Raw genomic sequence first — 26,785 nt, forward strand, 5'->3', positions numbered from 1 at the left:
GGATAAATGCAATTCATCGGGAGTAATTACTAGTTAACTACTGACAAAATGGTATTATCAGGATTAATCACAAGTTAACTATGGATAAATGCAATTAATCGGGAGTAATTATGAGTTAACTACTGACAAAATGGTATCAGGATTAATCACAAGGTAACTATGGACAAATGCAAATAATCGGGAGTAATTACGAGTTAACGACTGACAAAATGGTATTATCAGGATAAATCACAAGGTAACTATAGATAAATGCAATTCATCGGGAGTAATTACTTGTTAACTACTGGCAAAATGGTATTATCAAGATTAATCACAAGTTAACTATGGATAAATGCAATTAATCAGGAGTAATTACCAGTTAACTACTGACAAAATGGGATTAATCAGGATTAATCGCAAGTTAACTATGGATAAATGCAATTAATCAGGAGTAATTACGAGTTAACTACTTACAAAATGGTATTATCAGGATTAATCACAAGTTAACTATGGATAAATGCAATTAATCGGGAGTAATTACTAGTTAACTACTGACAAAATGGGATTAATCAGGATTAATCGCGAGTTAACGATGGACAAATGCAATTTATCGGGAGTAATTACGAGTTAACTACTGACAAAATGGGATTAATCAGGATTAATCGCAAGTTAGCTATGGATAAATGCAATTAATCGGGAGTAATTACTAGTTAACTACTGACAAAATGGGATTAATCAGGATTAATCGCGAGTTAACGATAGACAAATGCAATTAATCGGGAGTAATTACGAGTTAAGTACTGACAAAATGGTATTATCAGGATTAATAACAAGTTAACTATGGATAAATGCAATTAATCGGGAGTAATTACCAGTTAACTACTGACAAAATGGGATTAATCAGGATTAATCGAAAGTTAACTATGGATAAATGCAATTAATCAGGAGCAATTACGAGTTAACTACTAACAAAATGGTATTATCAGGATTAATCACAAGTTAACTGTGGATAAATGCAATTAATCGGGAGTAATTACTCGTTAACTACTGACAAAATGGGATTAATCAGATTTAATCGCGAGTTAACGATGGACAAATGCAATTAATCGGGAGTAATTACGAATTAACTACTGACAAAATGGTATTATTAGGATTAATCACAAGTTAACTATGGATAAATGCAATTAATCGGGAGTAATTACGTGTTAACTACTGACAAAATGGGATTAATCACAAGTTAACTATGGATATATGCAATTAATCGGGAGTAATTACTAGTTAACTACTGACAAAATGGTATTATCAGGATTAATCACAAGGAAACTATGGATAAATGCAATTAATCGGGAGTAATTACCAGTTAACTACTGACAAAATGGGGTTAATCAGGATTAATCGCAAGTTAACTATGGATAAATGCAATTAATCAGGAGTAACTACGAGTTAACTACTGACAAAATGGGATTAATCAGGATTAATTGCAAGTTAACTATGGATAAATGCAATTAATCAGGAGTAATTACGAGTTAACTACTGACAAAATGGGATTATCAGGATTATTCACAAGTTAACTATGGATAAATGCAATTAATCGGGAGTAATTACCAGTTAACTACTGACAAAATGGGATTAATCAGGATTAATCGCAAGTTAATTATGGATAAATGCAATTAATCAGGAGTAATTACGAGTTAACTACTTACAAAATGGTATTATCAAGATTAATCACAAGTTAACTATGGATAAATGCAATTAATCTGGAGTAATTACCAGTTAACTACTGACAAAATGGGATTAATCAGGATTAATCACAAATTAACTATGGATAAATGCAATTAATCGGGAGTAATTACTTGTTAACTACTGACAAAATGGTATTATCAGGATTAATCACAAGTTAACTATGGATAAATGCAATTAATCGGGAGTAATTACGAGTTAACTACTGACAAAATGGTATTATCAGGATTAATCACAAGTTAACTATGGGTAAATGCAATTAATCGGGAGTAATTGTGAGTTAACTACTGACAAAATGGTATTATCAGGATTAATCACAAGGTAACTATGGACAAATGCAATTAATCGTGAGTAATTATGAGTTAACTACTGACAAAATGGTATTATCAGGATTAATCACAAGGTAACTATGGATAAATGCAATTAATCGGGAGTAATTACGAGTTAACTACTGACAAAATGGTATTATCAGGATTAATCACAAGTTAACTATGGATAAATGCAATTAATCGGGAGTAATTACTAGTTAACTACGGACACAATGGTTTTATCAGGATTCATCACAAGTTAACAATGGATAAATGCAATTAATCGGGAGTAATTATCAGTTAACTACTGACAAAATGGGATTAATCAGGATTAATCGCAAGTTAACTATGGATAAATGCATTTAATCAGGAGTAATTACGAGTTAGCTACTGACAAAATGGTATTATCAGGATTAATCACAAGTTAACTATGGATAAATGCAATTAATCGGGAGTAATTATGAGTTAACTACTAACAAAAGGGTACCAGGATTAATCACAAGGTAACTATGGAAAAATGCAATTAATCGGGAGTAATTATGAGTTAACTACTGACAAAATGGTATCAGGATTAATCACAAGGTAACTATGGACAAATGTAATTAATCGGGAGTAATTACCAAATAACTACTGACAAAATGGGATTAATCAGGATTAATCACAAGTTAACTATGGATAAATGCAATTAATCGTGAGTAATTACTAGTTAACTACTGACAAAATGGTATTATCAGGATTAATAATAAGTTAACTATGGATAAATGCAATTAATCGGGAGTAATTATGAGTTAACTACTGACAAAATGGTATTATCAGGATTAATCACAAGTTAACTATGGATAAATGCAATTAATCGGGAGTAATTACGAGTTAACTACTGACAAAATGGTATTATCAGGATTAATCACAAGGTAACTATGGATAAATGCAATTAATCGGGAGTAATTACTTGTTAACTACTGACAAAATGGTATTATCAGGATTAATCACAAGTTAACTATGGATAAATGCAATTAATCGGGAGTAATTACCAGTTAACTACTGACAAAATGGGATTAATCAGGATTAATCGCAAGTTAACTATGGATAAATGCAATTAATCAGGAGTAATTACGAGTTAACTACTAACAAAATGGTATTATCAGGATTAATCACAAGTTAACTATGGATAAATGCAATTAATCGGGAGTAATTACTAGTTAACTACTGACAAAATGGGATTAATCAGGATTAATCACAAGTTAACGATGGACAAATGCAATTAATCGGGAGTAATTACTAGTTAACTACTGACAAAATGGTATTATCAGGAATAATCACAAGTTAACTATGGATAAATGCATTTAATTGGGAGTAATTACAAGTTAACTACTGACAAAATGGGATTAATCAGGATTAATCACAAGTTAACTATGGATAAATGCAATTAATCGGGAGTAATTACTTGTTAACTACTGACAAAATGGTATTATCAGGATTAATCACAAGTTAACTATGGATAAATGCAATTAATCGGGAGTAATTGCGAGTTAACTACTGACAAAATGGGATTAATCAGGATTAATCACAAATTAACTATGGATAAATGCAATTAATCGGGAGTAATTACGAGTTAACTACTGACAAAATGGGATTAATCAGGATTAATCACAAGTTATGGATAAATGCAATTAATCGGGAGTAATTATAAATTAACTACTGACAAAATGGTATTATCAGGATTAATCACAAGGTAACTATGGACAAATACAATTAATCGGGAGTAATTACGAGTTAAATACTGACAAATTGGTATCAGGATTAATCACAAGTTAACTATGGATAAATGCAATTAATCGGGTGTAATTACTAGTTAACTACTGACAAAATGGTATTATCAGGATTAATCACAAGGTAACTATGGACAAATGCAATTAATCGGGAGTAATTACGAGTTAACTACTGACAAAATGGTATTATCAGGATTAATCACAAGGTAACTATGGATAAATGCAATTAATCGGGAGTAATTACTTGTTAACTACTGACAAAATGGTATTATCAGTATTAATCACAAGTTAACTATGGATAAATGCAATTAATCGGGAGTAATTACCAATTAACTACTGACAAAATGGGATTAATCAGGAATAATCGCAAGTTAACTATGGATAAATGCAATCAATCAGGAGTAATTACGAGTTAACTACTTACAAAATTGTATTATCAGGATTAATCACAAGTTAACTATGGATAAATGCAATTAATCGGGAGTAATTACTAGTTAACTAATGACAAAATGGGATTAATCAGGATTAATCGCGAGTTAACGATGGACAAATGCAATTAATCGAGAGTAATTACGAGTTAACCATTGACAAAATGGTATTATCAGGATTAATCACAATTTAACTATGGATAAATGCAATTAATTGGGAGTAATTGTGAGTTAACTACTGACAAAATGGTATTATCAGGATTAATCACAAGTTAACTATGGATAAATGCAATTAATTGGGAGTAATTACTTGTTAACTACTGACAAAATGGTCTTATCAGGATTAATCACAAGTTAACTATGGATAAATGCAATTAATCGGGAGTAATTACGAGTTAACTACTGACAAAATGGTATTATCAGGATTAATCACAAGTTAACTATGGATAAATGCAATTAATCGGGAGTAATTGTGAGTTAACTACTGACAAAATGGTATTATCAGGATTAATCACAAGGTAACTATGGACAAATGCAATTAATCGGGAGTAATTATGAGTTAACTACTGACAAAATGGTATCAGGATTAATCACAAGGTAACTATGGATACATGCAATTAATCGGGAGTAATTACGAGTTAACTACTTACAAAATGGTATTATCAGGATTAATCACAAGTTAACTATGGATAAATGCAATTAATCGGGAGTAATTACTAGTTAACTACTGACAAAATGGTTTTATCAGGATTCATCACAAGTTAACAATGGATAAATGCAATTAATCGGGAGTAATTACCAGTTAACTACTGACAAAATGGGATTAATCAGGATTAATCGCAAGTTAACTATGGATAAATGCATTTAATCAGGAGTAATTACGAGTTAGCTACTGACAAAATGGTATTATCAGGATTAATCACAAGTTAACTATGGATAAATGCAATTAATCGGGAGTAATTACTTGTTAACTACTGACAAAATGGTATTATCAGAATTAATCACAAGTTAACTATGGAAAAATGCAATTAATCGGCAGTAATTATGAGTTAACTACTAACAAAATGGTACCAGGATTAATCACAAGGTAACTATGGACAAATGCAATTAATCGGGAGTAATTACGAGTTAACTACTGACAAAATGGTATTATCAGGATTAATCACAAGTTAACTATGGATAAATGCAATTAATCGGGAGTAATTACGAGTTAACTACTGACAAAATGGGATTAATCAGGATTAATCACAAGTTAACTATGGATAAATGCAATTAATCAGGAGTAATTACTTGTTAACTACTGACAAGATGGTATTATCAGGATTAATCACAAGGTAACTGGATAAATGCAATGAATCTGGAGTAATTACGAGTTAACTACTGACAAAATGGAAATAATCAGAATTAATCGTGAGTTAACTATGGACAAATGCAATTAATCAGGACTAATAATGAGTTAACTACAGAAATACATTTGATTAAGTTTTATATTTACAAGTTAACCATGGAAGAAATGCATTTAATTGTGATTAATTACGAGTTAACTACAGACAAACATGTAATTAATTGCAAAAAATAACGAGTTAAGTGTGGACAAAATGCATTTAACCGCAACTAATTACGAGTTAACTACTGACAAATGTGATTATTTATGACAATGGCGTGTTAACTATGGAGAAAATGTGATTAATCAGGATTAATCACGAGTTAACTATTGACAAATGCAATTAATTGGGACTAATTACGAGTTAACTACAGACATTTTTTCAATTTTGTTTGATATTTACAAGTTAACCGTAGAAGAAATGCAAATTAATTGTGATTAATAACGAGTTAACTAGGGACAAAAATGTAATTAATTGCAAAAAATAACGAGTTAACTGTGGACAAAATGCATTTCATCGCAACTAATTACGAGTTAACTACTGACAAATATGATTTTTTACGACAATTGCGAGTTAACTATGGACAAAATGTGATTAATCACGATTAATCACGAGTAAACTATGGACAAATGCAATTAATTGGGACTAATTACGTGTTAACGACAGAACAAAATGTGACTAAGTTTGATATTTACAAGTTAACCATGGAAGAAATGCAATTAATTGTGATTAATTACGAGTTAACTACAGACAAACATGTAATTAATTGCAAAAAATAACGAGTTAAGTGTGGACAAAATGCATTTAACCGCAACTAATTATGAGTTAACTACTGACAAATGTGATTATTTATGACAATGGCGAGTTAACTATGGACAAAATGTGATTAATCAGGATTAATCACGAGTTAACTATTGACAAATGCAATTAATTGGGACTAATTACGAGTTAACTACAGAATTTTTTTTTAAATTTTGTTTGATATTTACAAGTTAACCATGGAAGAAATGCAAATTAATTGTGATTAATAACGAGTTAACTAGAGACAAAAATGTAATTAATTGCAAAAATTAGCGAGTTAACTGTGGACAAAATGCATTTCATCGCAACTAATTACGAGTTAACTACTGACAAATGTGATTATTTACGACAATGGCGAGTTAACTATGGACAAAATGTGATTAATCAGGATTAATCACGAGTGAACTATGGACAAATGCAATTAATTGGGACTAATTACGAGTTAACGACAGAACAAAATGTGACTAAGTTTGATATTTACAAGTTAACCATGGAGGAAATGCAATTAATTGTGATTAATTACGAGTTAACTACAGACAAAAATGTAATTAATTGCAAAAAATAACGAGTTAACTGTGGACAAAATGCTTTTAATCGCAGCTAATTACGAGTTAACTACTGACAAATGTGATTATTTACGACAAAGGCGAGTTAACTATGGACAATATGTGATTAATCAGGATTAATCACGAGTTAACTATTGACAAATGCAATTAATTGGGACTCATTACGAGTTAAATACAGAAAACAATTTGATTAAGTTTGATATTTACAAGTTAACCATGGAAGAAATGCAATTAATTTTGATTATTTACGAGTTAACTACAGACAAAAAGTTAATTAACTGCAAAAAATAATGAGTTAATTATGGACAAAATGCTTTTAATCGCAACTAATTACGAGGTAAGTACTGACAAATGTGATTATTTACGACAATGGCGAGTTAGCAATGGACAATATGTGATTAATCAGGATTAATCACGAGTTAACTATTGACAAATGCAATTAATTGGGACTCATTACGAGTTAAATACAGAAAACAATTTGATTAAGTTTGATATTTACAAGTTAACCATGGAAGAAATGCAATTAATTTTGATTATTTACGAGTTAACTACAGACAAAAATTGTATTAACTGCAAAAAATAATGAGTTAACTGTGGACAAAATGCTTTTAATCGCAGCTAATTACGAGGTAAGTACTGACAAATGTGATTATTTACGACAATGGCGAGTTAGCAATGGACAAAATGCGATTAATCCGGATTAATCGCAATAAATATGAGTTAACCATGTACAACATGCAATTAATTGTGACTAACTACAATTTAACCACAAAAACTGTGTTAATTACTAGTTGACTAGTGATAAAATGTGATTTGTTACGACAATTACGAGTGACTTATGGACCAACTGCAATTAATCACAATGAATTACGAGTTAACTGTAGACAACATTCAATTGATCAGCTTGTGCTAAATGTGCTGACTCCTCATCTTTCTCCTGCAGCATTTTGGGGATGCACATCTTTGGCTGCAAGTTCAGTCTGAAGACGGAGACGGGAGACACGGTCCCAGACAGGAAGAACTTTGACTCGCTGCTGTGGGCCATCGTCACCGTCTTCCAGGTAGAAGCTGACAAAACATTAGGAACAGCAACTGATCACGGCACCCAACACATAAGCAGCATTTGCCTTAGCAACGATGATAACTAAGGGGTTTTTGTACCTTTTTTAATTAAAAAATATCTAAATATGTAATAATAATAATATAATATAATATATCAATATTTATGCAGATGTTTATATGTATATATGTTTTTTATTTTATTTTATTAAAATAAAAAACACTCATTTAAAAATGTTGAATGAATCAAATTTAGATATTTGACACCAATTAGTGGAAAATACTCAAATTAACATTGAACACATAAACAGTATGCCAATAAAATATATTGTATAACAATAAAATAAACTAGAAAATTCCCGCGGAAATGAATAAATAATGTGTATAAAAATAAATAATAAAATAAATAAATATATGCAAATATTAAACTTCTAAAAAAATACTAAATTAATTAAATAAATAAAAATATACATTGTAGTTCATTTGGTAACTTAAAGGCCACATAGATACTGATTACTCCCAATCAATCAGTGAAAAAGGCTACAAAATAACATTGGATATTTCTCCAATGTTATTCATATAATTTGTCAACTAAATATATATATTTTTAAATTAAATAAATAATAATGCAGCAACCCCCTGCGACCTCAAAAGGGACAAGCGGTAGAAATGGATTGATGGATAATGCAAATTTAGACAAAATATGTAATTTATTGAAAAATAATTTACCATATGTGGTAACTCGAATATACATATATGTGTATTATGTATATAAATATATACAGTATGTATGTATATATATATATATATATATATACAGTTTATACATACATACTCATATATATATATATATATATATATATATATATGTATGTGTGGGGAAAAAAATCACAAGACTATTTCATCTCTACAGGCCTGTTTCATGAGGGGGGTACCCTCAATCGTCAGGAGATTTTCTCCTGACGATTGAGGGTACCCCCCTCATGAAACAGGCCTGTAGAGATGAAATAGTCTTGTGATTTTTTTCCCCACACATACATATATTGCGCTCTACTACGGTATCGAGCACTATTTTTTGGATAACCTTATTAAGACATATATATATATATATATATATATATATATATATATATATATATATATATATATATATATATATATATCCATCCATTTTCTACCGCTTGTCCCTTTTTTTGGGGATCGCGGGGGGTCGCTGGAGCCTATCTCAGCTGTATTTACATAATAATGATAATAATAATAACAATATAATATCATATATAAAATAAATAAAACAAATATATATATATTCATAAATTATATATATAAAATAAAACATATATATATATATATATATATAAATATATATATATATATATATATATATATATATATTTTATTCATTTTATATATGATATTATATTATTATTATTATTATATTGATCAAGAAAGAAACAATAATAATGTGTTGCTATATATATATGTATATATATATATATATATATATATATATATATATATATATATATATATATATATATATATATATATATACTGTATATGTGGATGTGAGTGTGAATGTTGTCTGTCTATCTGTGTTGGCCCTGCGATGAGGTGGCGACTTGTCCAGGGTGTACCCCGCCTTCCGCCCGATTGTAGCTGAGATAGGCTCCAGCGCCCCCCGCGACCCCACAGGGAATAAGCGGTAGAAAATGGATGGATGGATGGATATATATATATACAGTATATATATATATCCATCCATTTTCTACCGCTTGTCCCTTTTTTTGGGGGTCGCGGAGGGTCGCTGGAGCCTATCTCAGCTGTATTTACATAATAATAATAATAATAATAATAACAATATAATATCATATATAAAATAAATAAAACAAATATATATATATTCATAAATTATATATATAAAATAAAACATATATATATATATATATATTTTATTTTATTTTATTTTTTTTTAATTCATTTTATATATGATATTATATTGTTATTATTATTATTATATTGATCAAGAAAGAAACAATAATAATGTGTTGCTATATATATATAGGTGTATATATATATATATATATATACATATATATATATATATTAGTGTTGCTCTATATATATACAGTATATATATACATATATATAAACATATATGTATATACATACATACATACATACATACATATATACTGTATATGCATGTATGTGTTGCTATATATATATATATATATATATATATATATATATATATATATATATATATATATTAGTGTTGCTCTATATATATACAGTATATATATACATATATATAAACATATATGTATATACATACATACATACATACATATATACTGTATATGCATGTATGTGTTGCTATATATATATATATATATATATGTTGCTATATATATATATGTATATACATACATATACTGTATATATATATGTATATGTATACTGTATGTATGTATATATGTGTACCGGTATATATATGTGTGTATTAGAGATGCGCGGATAGGCAATTATTTCATCCGCAACCGCATCAGAAAGTCGTCAACCATCCGCAATGCACCCGATCTAACATTTGATCAGAACTGCATCCGCCCGCCATCCGCCCGCACCCGCCCGTTGTTATATATCTAATATAGACGATGCAAGGCATTAGTGAGGTTATAAAGCTTTTGCCTGTTAAAGAAAGGAGACTGATCCAACGCAGCCCAGACATTCGCGTGCCACGCTGTCACGACCCAGACGCACACCAGTGCGCAATCATATGGGAGCCGCGCTGAGCGCACCTCCAAGCGCGTCTCGCTGCCGGCGACGGCCGGGTATATGGGCCCGACGCTCCAGCGCCATCCATTTTCAGGGCTAGTTGATTCGGCAGTTGGGTTGTTACACACTCCTTAGCGGGTTCCAACTTCCATGGCCACCGTCCTAGCTGCTGTCTATATCAACCAGGGTGAGCCCCACCCCTTTCGTGAGCGCACTGCGCGCGGAGTGACCCCTGTTACGCGCCCCGGCAACAGGGGTGGCGGGCAGGTAAGCTGCGCGGGCGGAGCGCGCAGAGTGACCCCTGTTACGAGCCCCCGGCCACGGGGGTGGCGGGCAGGTAAGCTGCTTACCTGCTGCGCGTGACGCCGGCCGCGGCGAAGGCGGACGAGGCGGGGTGTCGGTGCGGTGGGCGCGGTGGTGACCCTGGACGTGCGTCGGGCCCTTCTCGCGGATCGCCTCAGCTACGGCTCCCGGTGGGGCCCTCTCGGGGGAAGGAGCCTCGGTCCCGGACCCCGGCGAGGCATCGGGGGCCTTCTCCGCTCCGTAAAAGTGTCCATCTCTTTTTTTTTTTTCTTCTGTTGTGGCATATGCAGCAGGTGCCTGCTCGTTTTTCGTATGTGGGTAACAACATTTAACTATGTATATATATTTCCGAATTGGTTTAACTGCCACCCGCCTGAATCTATTTAAAATCTAATTTTTTTAAATTTCAATCGCCCGACCCAACCCGACCCGACCCGACCCGACCCGCTGATAAAATCTAATTTTTTAAAATTTCATCCGCCCGATTCGCGGATAATCCGCGGACTCCGCGGTTGTGCCCGCAAACCGCGCATCTCTAATATGTATATGTATATATATATGTATATATATATATATATATATATATATATATATATATATATATATATATATATATATATATATATATATATATATATATATATATATTAGTGTTGCTATATATATATATATATATATATATATATATATATATATATATATATATATTAGTGTTGCTATATATATATGTATATATATATATATATATAAGTGTTGCTATATATATATATATATGTATGTATATATATATATACATATACTGTATATATATATGTGTATGTATATATATATATATATATATATATATATATATATATGTATATATATATATATATATATATATATATATATATATATATATATATATATATATATATTACTCCCCTGAAGAGCAGGGAAACCTGCAAAACAGGCTTGTAAGGATGAAATAGCCTCTGTGTTTTTTCCTGACCTAACGAATATATACTGTATATACACATTTCCTCTTTATTATTATTATATAAATTCATATAAACAAACTAATAATGTTTCAACATTTTTGGGGGGAATTTAAAAAATGTTGAGGTTAAATAGCTCCTGGTAAAAGTCTTTCTGTTAGTACCAATCAGTTCTTTCTGTCAGTACCAATTAGTTAGTTTGGGGAGGACATGTTTAAGAGTATTTGGGCCTTGGCGGAGGTTTGCCGTGCCCTGACCGACACGGTGTTTGCGTGGTCAGATCCTGACCCAGGAGGACTGGAACGCCGTCCTGTACAACGGCATGGCGGCCACCTCGCCCCTGGCCGCGCTCTACTTCGTGGCCCTGATGACCTTCGGGAACTACGTCCTCTTCAACCTGCTGGTGGCCATCTTGGTGGAGGGTTTCCAGGCGGAGGTGAGGAGAGACTCAAGTCCTGATCCCGCTGCTTTTAGCCCACGTCCAGTAAAGGAGTCTTGTAGGTCGTTTTCACCTCAACTGACTTTCCTTGTGTGCGCCAGGGCGACGCCACCCACTCCTACTCGGACGACGACCGCTCCTCTTCCAACTTTGACGAGAGCGAGAAGCACGATTCCATAAAACTGTCCGGTGAGATTCATATTTCTTTTTTTACATTGTATACAAATGTGTCCGATACTGGTCCGATATCAGCATCAAATCATGTCAAGTGTGCGATACAAGCAGTCCTTCAACATGTCAAATGTTCATTTTCAACATTTGTCGATAAAAACAAGTATCAAATAATCAAAGTCTCCGAGGCAGGAGCGTATTAGAAAGTATCCAGTAACAAACGTGTCCGCATCATTCAACATATTGCGTTGTGAGCTTAACTCTTGAATGATTGTGAGCAATTATCTTGTGGCCAACACACATATCTTAAAATCACGTTTTCTATGTCAACATGCTAACGTTAGCATGCTAACGGTCCGAGTTAGCATTTTAACTCATTTTAATTATTTAAACCTAAAATGTGAGGATTTTGATACTTTTTCTTCGTCTTGCAAGTATGATCACTGTTCCCGTTATGACATGCTAACATTAGCGTGCTAACAGTTTATGCTAGGATTCAAGCAATTGTTTTAACCTTTTTCAACATTTGTCCATACAAACAAGTATCAAATAATGAAAGTTGCGTATTACTTACACATAAAAATTCTCCAAGGCAGGAGGGTATTAGAAAGTATCCAGTAACAAACGTGTCCGCATCATTCAACACACATATCTTAGAATCACGCTAACGTTTTCTATGTCATCATGCTAACGTTAGCATGCTAACGGCTCGTGTTAGCATTTTAACTCGTTTTAATCATCTTAACCTAAAATGTGAGGATTTTGATACTTTTTCTCCGTCCTGCAAGTATGCTAACTGTTCCCGTTATGACATGCAAACGTTAGCGTGCTAACAGTTTATGCTAGGATTTTTTTTTTTTTTTAACATTTGTCGATAAAAACAAGAATCAAATAATCAAAGTTGCGTACTACTTACACGTACAAAGTCTCCAAGGCAGGAGCATATTAAATACTAACCAGTAACAAACGTGTCCGCATCATTCAACATATTGCGTTGTGAGCTTAACTCTAGAATTATTGTGAGCACCAAAAAGCAATTACCGTATTTTTCGGACTATAAGTCGCAGTTTTTTTCATAGTTTGGCCGGGCTCCAGTGCAACTTATATATGTTTTTTTCCTTCTTTATTATGCATTTTCGGCAGGTGCGACTTATACTCCGGTGCGACTTATACTCCGAAAAATACGGTATCTCGTGGCCAACACACGTATCTTAAAATTACGCAATTTTTTTTCTATGTCATCATGCTAATGTTACCATGCTATCATTTACAGTTAGCATTTAAGCTCGTTTTAATCATTTGAACCTGAAATGTGTGGCTTTTGATACTTTTCTCCATCTTGCAAGTATGCTAACCGTTACCGTTAGCATGCTAAAAGTTTACGTTAGGATTTAAACTATTTAAAGCCATATATTTATTTATTTTTATTTTTATTTTTATTTATTTTACTTTTTTTAAAATAAATTCTATTGACAAACTGTATAGATTACATTGGACGAATGGCCAGTGTTATTGTTAGCCTTCTTTACTGATTGGCTGGGAGGAGGAACATGGTTCAAATACCTTTAAGTGAGATCGTAAGTGTATTTGTGGATTAACAAAAATTTGTAAAGTTTTATTTTTTATTTTTCAAATTATATTTATCGTCTTTTGTGTATTTTTATTTATTTTACTTTTTTTTAGAATTTTTTTATTTTTTTTATTGGCATACAGTATATGTGTTAAATGTTAATTTTAAGGAGTCACTTGGTTGAAATAACTTCTATGTGGATTTACCTAAAAATGGTGCAATATTTTTTGTTTCAAATACCTTTAAGTGAGATCGTAAGTGTATTTGGGGATTTACAAAAATTATACAATATTTGTAAAATTTTATTTTTCATTTTTCAAATTATATTTATCGTCTTTTATGTATTTTTATTTATTTTACTTTTTTTTAGAATTTTTTTATTTTTTTTATTGGCATACAGTATATGTGTTAAATGTTAATTTTAAGGAGTCACTTGATTGAAATAACTTCTATGTGGATTTACCTAAAAATGGTGCAATATTTTTTGTTTTCAATTTGATTTATCTTTTTTTTCCGATTTAGCTCTTAGTGAGAACTTAAGTGGTAATGTTGACTTTAAAGATTTTTTTTTTTTTTTAATCCTATTTTTTTCTATTTTCATAATTTAAATATGCAAATATGTACACATAAATACATGTTTATATACATTTGTTTTAGTTAACAAGTCATTTACAAAAGACAAACATGGTAGGCTGTAGGCTACTGGGAGCTAGCAGCTACACCATAGCTAAGCACACAATAGCACACAAGCTAGACATATGTAATAATAATGTTCTCAATATTGCAGTGTAAAACAGCACATTTGTCAATATAAACAAGTATTAAATAATAACGGTTGCATATTACTTACATATACAATGTCTCTGAGGCAGAAGATGTCCAGTAACAAACGTGTCCGCATCATTCAATTTATTGTGTCCGGGGACTAGATGTTCCTCCCCAATTGGACTTTAACATGATTATTAACAGGACTTGGCAAAGTATGTCATCCCCTCACTTTTGTTTTGCTTTACTGGCTTCTTCCAGACCCCAGGATCTGTAGCTTGACGCCCAACGGTCACCTGGAGCTGGGGTCCAGGGGGTCGCGCTCCTCAGAGAGGCGGAGCTTCACCGGCGAGTCCCGGAAGAGCAGCGTGATGAGCAAAGGTAGCCTGGAGAGACGCTCCCTCTCTCTGGTAGGTTCACACAACACTGCATCGTGTTGTATCCATATGTATGTATGTATGTATGTATTTATGTATGTATGTATGTATTGTACATACATGCAGTAATACAGTAGTATTATCCGTATGTATGTATGTATGTATGTATGTATGTATGTTTTGTACATACATGCAGTAATACAGTAGTAGTATCCGTATGTATGTATGTATGTATGTATGTATGTATGTTTTGAACATACATGCAGTAATACAGTAGTAGTATCTGTATGTATGTATGTATGTATGTATGTTTTGTACATACATGCAGTAATACAGTAGTAGTATCTGTATGTATGTATGTATGTATTTATTTATTATACATACATGCAGTAATACAGTAGTAGTATCTGTATGTATGTATGTATGTATTTATTTATTATACATACATGCAGTAATACAGTAGTAGTATCTGTATGTATGTATGTATGTATGTATGTATGTATTTATTTATTATACATACATGCAGTAATACAGTACTAGTATTCATATGTATATATATATGTATGTTTGTATTGTACATACATGCAGTAATACAGTAGTAGTATCCGTATGTATGTATGTATGTATGTATGTATGTATGTATGTATGTATTGTACATACATGCAGTAATACAGTAGTAGTATCTGTATGTATGTATGTATTTATGTATGTATGTATGTATTTATTTATTATACATACATGCAGTATTACAGTACTAGTATTCATATGTATATATGTATGTATGTATGTATGTATGTATGTATGTATGTTTGTATTGTACATACACGCAGTAATACAGTAGTAGTATACATATGTATGTATTGTACATACATGCAATAATACAGCACTAGTATCCGTATGTATGTATGTATGTATGTATTATACATACATGCAGTAATAAACTACTAGTATCCGTATGTATGTATGTATGTATGTATTTATTTATTATTCATACATGCAGTAATACAGTACTAGTATTCATATGTATATATGTATGTATATATGTATGTTTGTATTGTACATACAAGCAGTAATACAGTAGTAGTATCCGTATGTATGTATGTATGTATGTATTGTACATACATGCAATAATACAGCACTAGTATCCATATGTATGTATGTATGTATGTATGTATGTATGTACTGTATGTATTATACATACAGTACATGCAGTAATACACTACTAGTATCCGTATGTATGTATGTATGTATGTATTATACATACATGCAGTAATACAGTAGTAGTATCCGTATGTATGTATGTATGTATGTATGTATGTATGTATGTATGTATGTATGTATATACGTACATATTATACATACACACAGTAATACAATAGTAGTATCCGTATGTATGTATGTATGTATTGTACATACATGCAATAATACAGCACTAGTATCCATATGTATGTATGTATGTATGTATGTATGTATGTACTGTATGTATTATACATACATGCAGTAATAAACTACTAGTATCCGTATGTATGTATGTATGTATTATACATACAGTACATGCAGTAATACACTACTTGTATCCGTATGTATGTATGTATGTATGTATGTATGTATGTATGTATGTATGTATGTATATACGTACATATTATACATACACACAGTAATACAATAGTAGTATCCGTATGTATGTATGTATGTATGTATTGTACATACATGCAATAATACAGCACTAGTATCCATATGTATGTATGTATGTATGTATGTATGTACTGTATGTATTATACATACATGCAGTAATAAACTACTAGTATCCGTATGTATGTATGTATGTATTATACATACAGTACATGCAGTAATACACTACTAGTATCCGTATGTATGTATATATGTATGTATGTATGTATTATACATACATGCAGTAATACGGTAGTAGTATCCGTATGTATGTATGTATGTATGTATGTATGTATATACGTACATATTATACATACACACAGTAATACAATAGTAGTATCCGTATGTATGTATGTATGTATTGTACATATATGCAGTAATACAGTACTAGTATCCGTATGTATGTATGTATGTTTATATGTATGTATGTATGTATGTATGTATGTATTATACATACATGCAGTAATACAATAGTAGCATCCGTATGTATGTATGTATGTATTGTACATACATGGAATAGTATCCGTATGTATGTATGTATGTATGTTATTATTATTTTTTTGTAACCTTTTTAACATTTGTTGATAAAAACAAGTATCAAATAATCAAAGTTGTCTCCAAGGCATGTTAGAAAGCATCCAGTAACAAACGTGTCCGCATCATGTTGAACGTCATACATACTCTCTGAGTCCATATTGTCTTTTGTTGCATACAACGCGGAACAAACGATCCCGACGTTCATGTGTGATGTCTAAAACCGCTCGAGGTGGGATTTAACCTCCGGTGTGCTCCGTCTCTGTTTCCATGGAGACGGTCTCTTTTTTTTTCTCTCTTTTCTTCTTTTGTTGTCGTCGTCGGCATACGGGAGCAGCTCGGGCCGTATCCGTCGCCAGCCCGTTCCAGCGAGGGTAAAACGTATAATTAGGTCCATCACGCCGAGAGGATTAGACACGCGGAAACAAACACGACGGCGTCGCCGCCTTAAAGCCATCGCTCGGAGGCGGCGGCGGCGGCGGAGGCGGACGTCTTCTTCGCAAACGACGAGTCGACATTATTCTTGTTTAGTCATGTATTCATTCATGGATGATGGAGCGCGAGTAGCAGCTGCCTCCTCCACTCCTTTTCAACGTACTGACTGACGGTGTACTCGTACTCAAAAACCTCTACATTTCAACACAACATAAAGCCACAACACCACAACTTTACACCACAACAAAACACAACAACTTTACACCACAACACAACTTTACACCACAACAAAACAACTTTACGCCACAACACGACAACTTTACGCCACAACACAACAACTTTACCCCACAACAACATAACTTTATACCACAACACAACAACTTTATGCCACAACACAACAACTTTACACCACAACACAAAAACTTTACACTACGACATAACAACTTTACACATCTACTTTACGCCACAACATGACATCTTCATGCCACAACACAACAACTTTACACCACAACAAAACAACTTTACACCACAACAAAACAACTTTACAACACAACACAACTTTACACCACAACAAAACAACTTTGCACCACAGCACGACAACTTTACACCACAACACGACAACTTCACACCACAACATGACAACTTTACACCAAAACACAACAACTTTACACCACAATACAACAACTTTACGCACAACACGACAACTTTACACCACAACACTACAACTTGACCCCACAACAGAATACAACAACTTTACAACACAACACAACTTTACACCACAACCCAACAACTTTACGCCACAACACAACAACTTTACACCACAACTAGACAAGTCTCCGCCACAACACAACAACTTTACGCCACAATACAACAACTTTACGCCACAACACAACAACTTTACACGACAACTTTACACCACAACACGACAACTTTACACCACAACACAACAACTTTACACCAAAACACAACAACTTTACACCATACCACAACAACTTCACGCCACAACACAACAATTTTACACCACAACAACAAACCTTACACCACAACACAACAGCTTTACACCACAACACAACAACTTTGTGTCACAACACGACAACTTTACGCCACAACACAACAACTTTACACCAAAACAAAAAACTTTACACCACAACTTTACACGACTACTTTACACCACAACACAACTACTTTACACAACTACTTTACACCACAACACAACAACTTTACACGACAACGTTACACCACAACACAACAACTTTACACCACAACTAGACAAGTCTCCGCCACAACAAAACAACTTTACACCACAACACAACAACTTTACACCACAACTTTACACCACAACACAACAACTTTACACAACTACTTTACGCCACAACACGACAACTTTACACCACAACCAAACTACTTTACACCACAACACAACAACTTTACACCACAACTTTACACCATAACACAACAATTTTACACGACTCCTTTCCACCACAACACGACAACTTTACGCCACAACAAAACTTTACACCACAACAAAACAACTTTACACCACAACACGACAACTTTACACCACAACACAACAACTTTACACCACAACACAACAACTTTACACAACTACTTTACGCCACAACACAACAACTTTACACCACAACACAACAACTTTGCGTCACAACATGACAACTTTACGCCACAACACAACAACTTTACACCAAAACAAAAAACTTTACACCACAACACAACAACTTTACACCACAACTTTACACCACAACTTTACACCACAACACAACAACTTTACACGACTACTTTACACCACAACACAACAACTTTACACAACAACTTTACACGACAACGTTACACCACAACACAACAACTTTACACCACAACTAGACAAGTCTCAGCCACAACAAAACAACTTTATACCACAACACCACAACTTTACACCACAACTTTACACCACAACACAACTTTACACAACTACTTTATGCCACAACACGACAACTTTACACCACAACAAAACTACTTTACACCACAACACAACAACTTTACACCACAACTTTACACCATGACACAACAATTTTACACAACTACTTTCCACCACAACAGAACAACTTTACGCCACAACGCAACTTTACACCACAACAAAACAACTTTACACCACAACACGACAACTTTACACCACAACACAACAACTTTACACCACAACACAACAACTTTACACAACTACTTTACGCCACAACACAACAACTTTACGCCACAACACAACTTCACACCACAACAAAACAACTTTACACCAGAACACAACAACTTTACACCACAACAAAACAACTTTACACCACAACACGACAACTTTACACCACAACACAACAACTTTACACCACAACAAAACAACTGTACTCCACAACACAACATAAAGCCAGAATATACCATAAAGGCACAACACAACAACTTTACACCACTACACAACAACTTTACACGACTACTTTACTCCACAACACAACATAAAGCCAGAATATACCATAAAGCCACAACACAACAACTTTACACCACTACACAACAACTTTACACGACTACTTTACGCCACAACACGACAACTTTACGCCATAAAACAACAACTTTACACCACAACAAAACAACTTTACAACACGACAACTTCACACCACAACTCAACAACTTTACGCCACAACACGACAACTTTACTCCACAACACAACATAAAGCCAGAATATACCATAAAGCCACAACACGACAACTTTACGCCACAACACGACAACTTTACTTCACAACACAACATAAAGCCAGAATATACCATAAAGCCACAACACGACAACTTTACGCCACAACACGACAACTTTACTTCACAACACAACATAAAGCCAGAATATACCATAAAGCCACAACACGACAACTTTACACCACAACACGACAACAAAAAGCCACAACCTCTTGTCTTGTAACTGGTTGTGTATTTCCAGCGTCACGCTCGCAGTTCCACCTACCACAACTGGGGGCGCCCTGTGCGGCCGCAGGGAGCGTGGACTCGCAGGTGAGACCACCAGCAGAGTTCCTTCACCACTTTGTGTAAACTTCACCAAGTCTTTTCTTCAGGTCCAGTTCCAACAGTCTGGGTCAGAGAAACCACGGTCACGGCGGGGCCCCCCAGGTGGGCGGCAGCCTCCGCGTGCACAGCACCCGCACCCCCTACCCCCACCCCCCCGCTCCCGAGCAGGAGTCCCTTCTCTCCAGGCCCCCGCACCACCCTCCGCCCCCGCCCGGCTTCCTCCTGTCCAGACACTTGGCCGCCGGAAGGGACCGCCGGGCGTTGTCCTTGGAGCTCTCCGAGCTGCCCCAGGCGGACGGCCTGCCCCTCGTCAACACCGACAACGGGAAGCGGTCCGGAGCGGGCGGCTCCGTCACGGAGGGTTCCGGAAGCGGTTTCGGGACGGACCACCGGGACTGCAACGGCAAGACGCCGGGTCACCACAGCCTCTTGATGTTGGACGTTTACCCCCAAGTCAACGCGCGGAAAGAACGGGCCGACCTGGACGAGGAGACCGACTATGTGAGTGTCAAGAATTCTACTGCTTTTTTCTTGCCATCCTTCACTTTTACAGGAAATGCTTGATCTCGCCACTTATCTAGTCTCAAATTTGAGTCACCAAGTACCACCACAATGAGCAACATTAAAACACAGTAGCCTAATAGGTCAAAGTATTCATTAAAAACAAGGCGGAGGTTTTATTTAACATGTTTATAGTAGTGACCACTGTAACATTGCACAGAGTTTGAACAGTAACACTGTGTTTGAATATAGGAAAATAAAACACTGTACTTTACTCCAGTGATTATTTGGCATACTACTAGGGGTACACGTACACTTATACATATGTGTGTGTGTGTGTGTGTGTGTGTGTGTGTGTGTGTGTGTGTGTGTGTGTGTGTGTGTGTGTGTTTGTGTGTGTGTGAGTGTATATATGTATATGTATGTACATATATATATATATATATATATATATATATATATATATATATATATACTGTATACATACGTATATACTGTATACATACGTATATACACATATTTTATACATATACACGTACACAAAAAAGTAAAAATAAAACATATACACATACATATATATATATATATATATATATATATATATATATATATATATATATATAATCCATCCATCCATCCATTTTCTACCGCTTATTCCTTTCGGGGGGTCGCTGGAGCCTCATTCCCAATTCCAATTTTCATATATATATATATATATATATATATATATATATACATATATATATATATATATATATATATATATATATATATATATATATATATATATATATATATATACGTTCTTTCCAATTTTCATATATATATATACACACATGTATATATATATATACGTATATTCCAATTTTCATATATATATATATATATATATATATATATATGAAAATTGGAATTGGGAATGAGGCTCCAGCGACCCCCACGACCCCGACGGGAATAAGCGGTAGGAAATGGATGGATGTATGGATGGATTATACAAAATGTGATAGAATTAAAAAATATATATATTCATAAATCTACATATATATATGTGCTGTTTTTAATTCAATCACATTTGATATAATCATATATATGTGTGTGTATATATATATGTAGGAGCCTAAATGATGTTTAATTTAATTTACATTTTATGGAAGGTGCTTTATGTTTATTCAGCCAAAAGGGGACTATTTAATGTTATTTAAATGATACGAAAATGTATATATTGCATGCTTAGAATAATTATAAGGTAGACTTTATTTGTAATTATTATATTTGTCTGAATAATTTGATGACGTACTATTTTCTACTGCTTTAATACAGTGAAGATTACGTAACTGTTTAATTGCATATATGGCGGAAGGATCTGTGTGGTGATATGGTTTGGACACAATGTATTATGGGTAATGGCAGTCAGGTATGGTGGAATTGAGCCACACAGTTTTTTGACCTTACTCTTTCTTTTTCTAACTCTTTTTTACTGTAACAAACTCGCTTTATTTTGCCATTCATTTGTTCCCACGTCTTTATTTGTTTTATGTTTTTGAAGGATTAAGTTGACAAAAGAGGAGCGTCTAGAGTTTTGTTTGTTGTTGTTGCAGCAAGCAGGAGCTAAGGCTTCATTAGGAATCTACAATGTATACAGGTATATAAATATTCTGTATATATATACATACATATATATATATATATATATATATATATATATATATATTTATGTATGTATATATTCCCGGTAAGGTCTATTCAGGTGTACTGGAGAGGAGGCTACGCCGAACCTCGGATTCAGGAGGAACAGTGTGGTTTTCGTCCTGGTCGTGGAACTGTGGACCAGCTCTATACTCTCGGCAGGGTCCTTGAGGGTGCATGGGAGTTTGCCCAACCCGTCTATATGTGCTTTGTGAACTTGGAGAAGGCATTCGACCGTGTCCCTCGGGAAGTCCTGTGGGGAGTGCTCAGAGAGTATGGGGTATCGGTCTGTCTGATTGTGGCGGTCCGCTCCCTGTATGATCAGTGTCAGAGCTTGGTCCGCATTGCCGGCAGTAAGTCGGACACGTTTCCAGTGAGGGTTGGACTCCGCCAAGGCTGCCCTTTGTCACCGATTCTGTTCATAACTTTTATGGACAGAATTTCTAGGCGCAGTCAAGGCGTTGAGGGGATCCGGTTTGGTGGCTGCAGGATTAGGTCTCTGCTTTTTGCAGATGATGTGGTCCTGATGGCTTCATCTGGCCAGGATCTTCAGCTCTCGCGGGATCGGTTCGCAGCCGAGTGTGAAGCGACTGGGATGAGAATCAGCACCTTCAAGTGCGAGTCCATGGTTCTCGCCTGGAAAAGGGTGGAGTGCCATCTCCGGGTTGCGGAGGAGATCTTGCCCCAAGTGGAGGAGTTCAAGTACCTTGGATTCTTGTTCACAAGTGAGGGAAGAGTGGATCGTGAGATCGACAGGCGGATCGGTGCGGCGTCTTCAGTAATGCGGACGCTGTATCGATCCGTTGTGGTGAAGAAGGACCTGAGCTGGAAGGCAAAGCTCTCAATTTACCGGTTGATCTACGTTCCCATCCTCACCTATGGTCATGAGCTTTGGGTTATGACCGAAAGGACAAGATCACGAGTACAAGCGGCCGAAATGAGTTTCCTCCGCCGGGTGGCAGGGCTCTCCCTTAGAGATAGGGTGAGAAGCTCTGTCATCCGAGGGAAGCTCAAAGTAAAGCCGCTGCTCCTCCACATGGAGAGGAGCCAGATGAGGTGGTTCGGGCATCTGGTCAGGATGCCACCCGATCGCCTCCCTAGGGAGATGTTTAGGGCACGTCCGACCGGTAGGAGGCCACGGGGAAGACCCAGGACACGTTGGGAAGACTATGTCTCCCGGCTGGCCTGGGAACGCCTCGGGATCCCCCGGGAAGAGCTGGACGAAGTGGCTGGGGAGAGGGAAGTCTGGGCTTCCCTGCTTAGGCTGCTGCCTCCGCGACCCGACCTCGGATAAGCGGAAGAAGATGGGTTGATGGATATATATATATATATATATATATATATATATATATATATATATATATATATATATATATATATATATATATATATATATATTATTTTTTTTTTATTTATTTTTTTTTTTTATATATATAAAGTTAAAAAGTTAAAGTACCAATGATTGTCACACACACACTAGGTGTGGCGAAATTATTCTCTGCATTTGACCCATCACCCTTGATCACCCCCTGGGAGGTGAGGGGAGCAGTGGGCAGCAGCGGTGGCCGCACCCGGGAATCATTTTTGGTGATTTAACCCCCAATTCCAACCCTTGATGCTGAGTGCCAAGCAGAGAGGTAATGGGTCCCATTTTTATAGTCTTTGGTATGACTCGGCCGGGGTTTGAACCCACAACCTACCGATCTCAGGGCGGACACTCTAACCACTAGGCCACTGAGTCGGTATATATAGACATATATACACACAAACACACATATATATACTGTATACATACGTATATACACATATATGTACATATATAAACATATTTTATACATATACACATACATACATACATACATATATATATACATATATATAAATCTGCATATATAAGTGCTGTTTTTAATTAAATCACATTTGATAAAATCAACAATATACATAAACCCATTTCCAATGAATTATATTTATTTGTTGTTATTATTTTATTTGTATAAACTTTATTGTATATGGAGCGTCAGTCACAAGTTATTTCTTATACAATCCCTCCATTTATATTGTTTGTCATAAATACTCACATTATTCTCTCTATTTTTACATCACTTGTCAGCATGTTGACCTTGTAATTAATACACATGCTCCTCTCTTTTTCTTCGCAGGATTTCTTCTAGTTTTTGCATTTTTATATCCATTTCATTTTATTTTCACACACACTCCGAAAAAAAATATATATTATTTTTTTCCTCCCCTGAATCCCTCATTAAAATCTCACGCTGCATGAAAAAACACACTTGGCCTTATCGGTGATCTCCAAGACAAAAATAGTGTCCTGAGGCCCACCTTTTTATTTCCCTAAAGATAATTAGGACACTCCAATATTCTGCAAGGCCAGCAGGAGAGCACAGTCTTTAATAGGGAACATTAATTAAGACTGTACTTTATGTTATATGTACTAATATGTAACATACATAACATTAATTAAGACTGTTTTACACTGTACTTTATGTTACATGTACTAATATGTAACATAACTAGGGATGATGTTTGATAAGAAATTATCGAGTTCGAGCCCATTATCGAATCCTCTTATCGAACCGATTCCTTATCGATTCTCTTATCGAATCCATATAGGTTGTTGTATATGGAAAAAAACACAATATTTGGTTTAACAAAAGCTCACTTTTATTTTATAAGAAAAAAATAAAATAAAATAAATAAACAAATATTGACTGTTACCCCCCTAAAAAAATAAAATATATACAGTAACACAAAAACAACCTGTCTCTGTGATCACTATGGGTGTGTAAATAATAATATAGTGTTAAATAAAATCAGTCCCTTGGGCACAAAACTGAAAATATTACAGCTCTCCAAAAAGTGCACTTCTGCTGCTATTGGAACATACTAACGACACACACAGGCAGACAGCTAACAAACAATCCAAGACGTCTAATAAAGTTCCAAAGCAGATTAATCCATTTAGGCTCTTTATTGTTGTTGATCTTGCTTTGTCTTTTCCTATCTTTATTATTATTATTTTTAAACTGAAATACACACAATGATGTATAAGCCATGTGATTCAATTAACATACTGAAATGTAATACGCAATATGTAAATATTAGCTTCACACAAATATACAGTACTATCATCAAACAAATACTTCTGAGTGTTGAAACTATTTCGATGGTGGAAATACACGACTGGGAGCCATTTTAAGTCCTCAAAACATCTATTGAGACAGTGCACAAAAATCGTTTTTCAATAAACATCTTAGTATCAAATGTAACCACTTTCCACCTTAATATTGAGTTACATAAACAAGTTAAACAGTTTACTTACAGACTTATCTTTTCCAAGGCTTGTAAGAGCTAACACAACTTGTCTACTTCTCAATTGTCTCATGAACTGAACAGATGTCGCCAACCCGGAAGTGCCCAAACTAATGACTCGTAGTATTTTCATATCGCCACGAGGTGTCAGGAAGAGTCTACAATCAA

At 34.5% G+C, this 26,785-nt stretch overlaps 1 protein-coding gene across 1 annotated transcript in view; it reads left to right on the top strand.

Moving 5' to 3' along the window:
* The window catches only part of LOC133621842 (voltage-dependent T-type calcium channel subunit alpha-1I-like), a 317,273-nt gene that overhangs the window by 167,531 nt on the left and 122,957 nt on the right, over positions 1–26,785 (top strand). Inside the window, exons 13-18 of the mRNA XM_061984241.1 lie at positions 7,920–8,037; positions 12,371–12,526; positions 12,631–12,718; positions 15,297–15,445; positions 21,015–21,085; positions 21,148–21,601. Coding sequence (XP_061840225.1) covers positions 7,920–8,037; positions 12,371–12,526; positions 12,631–12,718; positions 15,297–15,445; positions 21,015–21,085; positions 21,148–21,601 — 1,036 coding nt within the window. The remainder of the gene's footprint in view (positions 1–7,919; positions 8,038–12,370; positions 12,527–12,630; positions 12,719–15,296; positions 15,446–21,014; positions 21,086–21,147; positions 21,602–26,785) is intronic.

Source organism: Nerophis lumbriciformis, linkage group LG25 (assembly GCF_033978685.3).
Source record: "Nerophis lumbriciformis linkage group LG25, RoL_Nlum_v2.1, whole genome shotgun sequence".
In the NCBI taxonomy this organism is placed as follows: Eukaryota; Metazoa; Chordata; class Actinopteri; order Syngnathiformes; family Syngnathidae; genus Nerophis; species Nerophis lumbriciformis.